General features: G+C 51.1%; 1 protein-coding gene across 1 annotated transcript; it reads right to left on the reverse strand.

Annotated features, from left to right (window-relative positions):
- Nucleotides 1-393: 393 nt before the first annotated feature.
- RD3 (RD3 regulator of GUCY2D) lies at nucleotides 394-4,256 on the reverse strand. Its single transcript, XM_028125741.2, has 2 exons — nucleotides 3,892-4,256; nucleotides 394-2,160 (listed from the first exon to the last, which is right to left on the reverse strand). Exons 1-2 carry the CDS (start codon nucleotides 4,185-4,187, stop codon nucleotides 1,863-1,865), a joined length of 594 nt encoding a protein of 197 aa, XP_027981542.1. The 5' UTR covers nucleotides 4,188-4,256; the 3' UTR covers nucleotides 394-1,862.
- Nucleotides 4,257-6,298: the final 2,042 nt, after the last annotated feature.

A 6,298-nucleotide genomic window follows, 5' to 3' on the forward strand; every position in this document is an offset into this window, starting at 1 on the left:
ATGTTGAGCATGTCTTCTTTGGAGACATGTCTGCTCATATCTTCTGCCCAATTCTTGAGTAGTTATTCTCTCAATTGACCTCCTCTGACCGCCTGCACCCCACAACTAGGTTGACATTGACACTCCATTCCCTCAGAAAAAACACCCTGACCCCCATCCAGGGTACCCAGAAAGCTCACAGCTAGTTGATCCTATTCTAACTCCCCCCAACACTTCTGCCCCTACCAAGTGACCTGTCTACTTACCGAAAGTCACTTCTGCTTGTCCCGAACTTGTTTACACCAGCCGTTCTTATTGGTATGACTAAAGGACACACAAGCCAATAAAACTTAAGTGTGGAGTTCTCATCAGATCATCCACACATGTCACAGAAGAATGAACATAGCTTGGCAATTGAATGAACTTTTTTTTTATGTCTTAAAATATGTAAGAAGCTTAAGGTGTATATTTTCATTTAAGTGCTTTTCAACTGCTACTGATTATGTAATGAGACAGCTCCTTCATCCTGACTGTATTGGATAAGAGGTTTTCCATCATCTTATGATTTTCTGTCCAGACTTGAATGAAAATAATCCCAAACCAGATCATTAAAAAATTATTTTTTTCTACTGAGCTTGGTCAGGGAATATATGGATTTTCTTCCCCATTGACTTATCTCCTGGCATTTTATTTAGACTAATTATTAAGATCCACCTGCATTTTCTGAGCATGCACTGATAGTTGGGGACAGACACCTTCCCCACCCATCCCCCCATACCCCGCTTCAGCGCAGGGTATGTGGGGAAGCAACCTGACCTTCCAGACATTGGAGCACCGCATGTGCATTATCAAGGTCTAACTGTATTAGAAATAGAAGGACAGCGAAGCCTGGTAGAGAGGCTCTTCTAGAACATTTCACTTGGTTCTTTGAGGCCAGTTAGGGATTTCAGTATCACTTTCCTTGGTGTGACCAGTTACAGAAGAGACCCTAGAATCAGACCTGGGCTCTCCAGAGCAGTGAGGAGGAAGGCCCTGAAGCTTCAGCTCTGGAAGGAGCTGCCAGGTATTGGCCACATCCCACAGGATGATACTCTTGGTGTAGGGTAATGGCATCCTACCTCTGATCCCAACTGCCTTAGACCTCCATGCCAATTCCAAGGTCAGAGATGTGTCAGACCACAGGCAGGTGGAGACATAGCCCTTGGACCTGTCCCATCATAGCCCAGGACTCAAGGACTCAGGGGAAGAGACTTTGCCTACAGAAACAATCTCATGGCCCATGGGGACCTGGCTGCAATTTAAGGTGTAAGAATCTGACCCTCTCTGAGCCTCAGTTTATTCATTTGACTAGGTGAGGAGAATGGACCTGTTGGCTTTTGTGGTTCCTTTCAGCTCTGCCTCTCCGTGGGGCGGTGACCTACCTGCAGTGGTGAGACCAGCCACCAGCAGTCACCAGCAGAGAATACAGACTATCCAACAAGTCCCTCCTTACTCAGGGTGAAGGGGTGAATAGGACATCCCTGAATTGAGGGAGAGAACCCAGGTCTTGGCAAAAAGTCAGGGCAACTCTTCCCCTTCCAGACAGAAGCAGAAGATGCGGATGGGGCAGGGGTCTGTCTGCCAAGACCCCGAATCTCTGCAAGGCAGGGCAGGGGATGCTCCAGCTGACTTGTGGGAAGGGGCAGGGAGGGGATTGCTGCTGCTCCAAGCCCTAACCCGGAGCCTCACAGCTGATGGGGGAGTGTGGGCCCGGAGGGGTTGCTCCATCTTACAGGAATGTCTTGGGATGGGGCCACCTCTTGGGTTCCAGGACTTGAGACCTGTCACCGGCCTATCATGCCCTCCGGCAGGTGGCTCAGCTCCTAGGCAGGGAAGGGCATGGGTCAGTCCTCTTTGGGCGCCCGGAACTCGGGCATGCTCCAGGTCCGGAGCGGAGGCGGCATGTCCCGCTCCACGTCCTCCGAGATGGTCCGGATGTCACTGGTGAAGGGGGTGATGCGCGCGCGGGTCTTGAAGGTGGCCAGCGCCAGGTTGCCGCGGGGCCGCAGGCTCCATTGCCGCGTCAGCTTGTGGGCCTCCTCCTCCTGCTTCATTCTCTCCAGGACCTCCTGCAGCACCGAGCGGAAGAGCTGGGACACCTCCTGCACCTTGGGCTCCTGCTCGGCCAGCAGCTGCCGGAACCTGTGCGCAGAGCAGGAGAAGTGCTATGGGTGAGTCATCTGGTGTGGCACAGAGCAGGTGTCTAACCGCCTCCTGTGCATGCCCAGTGGTCACTTCCCCTTTTCGCCACTTCCTCACTTCTGACGTCAATCAGAAACCACTGCACCTCCCTATTGCTCCAGCCAGTGCTGAGTTCAAATCCCCGCTCTGCTACTTCCAGCCTCTATGGGCCTCAGCTTTCTCATCTGTAAACTAGGGTCATAGCTACCATTCTGTGGGGCTTACAAGCTAACATATGTAAAGATCCTGACATTGACCTCAGGTTATCGATGCCAGATTATCAATGCCATGACCTGGCCTTACCTGTTGGAGGCTTTCTGGCTAACCTCTCCCACCCTTCTTCCCCTGGTGGCCAGAGTGATCTCTTCAAAATGTCTGATGGTATCACTGCCCTGTGATAATCCTTCCATAGCTCTTGGCTACCTGCTGGGTGAGGTTTTCCTCTGCCCAAAATGCCTTCGCTGAGAGCTCAAAGGGAAGGATAGTTATTAGCAAGTCCACTTAATGATTTCCTCCACCATATTGCCAGTGAGGAATTCTCACGCTTTTCAGCAGTGAGACAGGAAATGTGGGAGAACAATCATGATCATATGTGTGTCCCCAACCTCCCCTTCATTTATGAGGTTTGGTTTACCAGCCTGGATTCTCTCGTCAACACCACCCCTATGACTCACTCCCCCCCACCTCCCCCATCCCCAGGTGCTTCTGGAGGTAGGTACATTTTAGGGGGATTCCAAAGTACAGAACAAGAGAACCTGGAGAGGGTAAGATTCTCAGCCTGGAGGAAGAAAGGAGGGAGGGGGTGAAAAAGACTACAAAATCCAGTGGGGTATGGTTAGGACTGGAGAAAGAGAAGGAGTTTAAGGAGAAGGAGTTTTAAGGAGAATTCCCCAGAAAAAAGGGGTACAATAGATGCTTACATTGGTTAAAGAGATGGGTGACTGAAGATTTGGGGGACGTTCAGATGTTTTGTTGTGGATCCGTATTCCTTTACTAGTGTTTGAGAAGTGCAGATGAAGAACTTGGGTAACTTTTGAAATTATTGTTGGTTGTTGGACTACATTTCTTCGACTTCAACATGAACCCAACCGAGACTGGGTCATGTGGGTTAGAACTTTATTAAGGTTACATTTATATTCAGGAACACTGTGGTACCCAAGCTCTAAATCTCTACATGTTCAATGCCCCAGGCCTCTGAATACTTCACACACACACACACACACACACACACACACACACACACACACACACACAGTGCCCTGAGGCAAATTATTATGAATGCTAGTGTGACATAGGTTAATGAAAAACTGAATTTTGGAAAGATTATCTGGAAAACCTTTCTAAGACAGTAATATAGATGATGAACTGATGAAGGAGAAAGAGCCAGCTGTGTTAAAATCCAGGGTAATGATAATCCAGGGAGAACAGAAACCTCAAAGGCCTGGGGTTCTCTCCCATCAAAAGTCATGTGCCTCCGGGAGCTGCCTCTAGGCTCCTTCTGAACTCCTAGCTCTAGCCTGGCATTCTGTGGGCTCTTGCAGAGCCCTCCTTCTGCCTTGCTCCTTTTAACAGATCACTGGGTCATCCAGGTGCCCCAGCTCCAGTCCTGGTGTCGTCAGGCCCCCACCCCTGCAGCCACATGCCTGGAGCCTACGGTGTACCCGCCGGGCCCCGGGCCTGTGCAGGGGTTACCTGAGGATGGCAGGCCCACAGTAGGATGGGTGGATCTTGGCACAGACGTCTTCTAGTTGCAGCCGCTCGCCAGGGCTAAGGTCGTAGGTGGGCCGGGGTGCACTGGCCAACCAGCTGTAGTCAACCCCGGTGCAGATCTTGCTGCCTGCATTGCCGCGCTCCCACTGCTGCCTCTCCGCCTCTCGCATCTGCCCCGCCAGCTCCATCATGAGCGTCTCCAGCACCGTGTCAGCCGGCCTCCGGGAGGACAGCCTCGGGGGGGCTTCATTCCACCGAAGCCAGGGGATGAGGGACATGCCCCCCCCCGCAGTCCCTGCTGAGACAGGGCAGGAGTGCGTCCTTCTGGGGCCTCTCTGTCGGTTAGGGTGGGGAGAGCAAGGGGGAAGGAGGAGAGCTGGGACCTGTTCCGCCCTCACAGCTGGGTGGCCTGGAGGAAGTTGCTTAACCTTTCTGAGCCATCATTTCTAATTCTGGAAGACAAGATTGGGCTGTCATGAGAAGCAGTTGTGAATAAACTTGGGGCACTCTAAGCACCACATAAAAGTACAATAGTCTCATGGTTATAACGATCCCTAATGCATCCTGATGTCTGAGCCCAGACAAGCTGCCTCCTGAATCCCCGCGAACTCCAAACACAGAAGGAAATATACTGTGGATGGCTTGAGCGAATCTTATCCCTACAATTTAAGGGGAAAAAATATATGACTACATCTTCTGTCAACCTAACAGGAAAACACCCTGAGTTTCTTAATGCCCCAACCTGCTGATAAAGGAAGCTTGGAATTGTATGGGGTTGACCTCAACCTGCAAAGGACACAACTTACCTACCATTCATTCATTCATTCATTCAGAAGCATTAGTCAAGCACTGTGTACACATCTGTGGAGGAACACAAACAGGAAAGCATGTCAGGGAGATGTCAGTGGAAAGAGGTAAATGGGAGCAGTGAAGCATAGTGTGGGTACTGATGGGGAGGGGAAATAGTGACTCCAGGGGATGAGGAGGGTCATAGAAGGCTTGTGGACAAGAGCAGGCTGAAGGGGGAATGCCGGCTTCAGACACATGGACTGATGGGGAAGGTGTCCCAGGTGGAGGACCCAGCCAAGGTACAGGAGAGACGTGTGCAAGGAGCATTGGCTGCAGGAGCAGGGGCCTTAACTCATCATATTTCCACAAGGTCTTACACAATACAGGTTTGGTGAATGGCTGACTGGATGGGTGGATAGATGGATGGATAGATGGATGGTTGGATGGATGGATGGATGGATAAATGAACTGCCATCTCAGGCATACTCTGATGCCTGTCAGAAGTGGGTTTGTGCCTCTGACAGCAGTGAAGGTGAGGGCTGTTCCTGGGCCAAAATCTGAAGTGGGTCTTCCAGAAGCCCCAACTCCCCTGTCTATGCCTTTCCCCCTCCAGGGATCTCCCTGTTCCATGCACCAGTGGTCTCCCTGCCCATACCCTCCAGATGCCAAGAAAAGTGATCAGATGAACTCAGTCTCAACAACATAGCCGTGAGGCATGGAGACACACACATTTTCAGGCAACCCTCCCACCACCCTGCAGAGAAATGAACGGTTAATGCTGGAGAATCAGACACAAATAGGAAAAGTATTATGGGGTAGCAATAACCTTCTGGGGTGGCACCAATGAAACCTTCTCTTTACCCATGAACCACCAATTTCTTTAGCAACCGTTATATTTAGGATGTTTAAAAACTATCATCCTCCACTCAGCCTAAGCCCATCACCAGTAGGGCCTCAGATTACACCCTGACTCCTTCCTGGGAGGTTGGGAGGGAAGGACACAGACCATCAGACCCTGTTCTTGGCATCAGGACAGTTAGGATCTTTTCTTCTCTGCCCTTAAAGCTGGGCAGTAATGTGGGGAAGCGTGGGGGATGGAGGTGGGCTGTGTTCTGTCCTGAGAGCCATGAGCACCAGGAGCCTCTGCCCGAGGCCAAGGGCTCTGGTTGAATCAGGCGGTGGGACATCTTGTAACTGAAGGTGCTACGTTTCCTACAGTAGGCAGGCATTTGTGTTTTTACAAGTACACTGGTCAGGTTGATGCTTAACAGCAAAAGAGTGAATGGTGTCATTTCAGGTGTTCATTCAACCCCGTGAAGGGCACTCCAAGTCTGGATGGGTTACCAGTCCCCACAGGGGCCGCTGATGGTGCTGGGCCACTCACAGCCCCATGCTCTCTCCAGTGTCCCTCTCTCCCCTGCCTGGGGGCTTAACGCCAGGCTTAGCTCCTCTCTGGAAGCTTTCCCTGACACTAGCCCTGACACACTTTTCCTGATGTGACCACTCTCCACTTTGTCCCCTGACTGCACTCCGTACAGACATTTTTCATAGCACCAGGAACACTTTATGGAGCATGACCATCTACCTCCCCGATGCTTGT

The sequence above is a fragment of the Eumetopias jubatus genome, unplaced genomic scaffold (genome assembly GCF_037043125.1).
Source record: "Eumetopias jubatus isolate StellerSeaLion01/CBP00866 unplaced genomic scaffold, mEumJub1_p1.0 scaffold_12, whole genome shotgun sequence".
Lineage (NCBI taxonomy): Eukaryota > Metazoa > Chordata > Mammalia > Carnivora > Otariidae > Eumetopias > Eumetopias jubatus.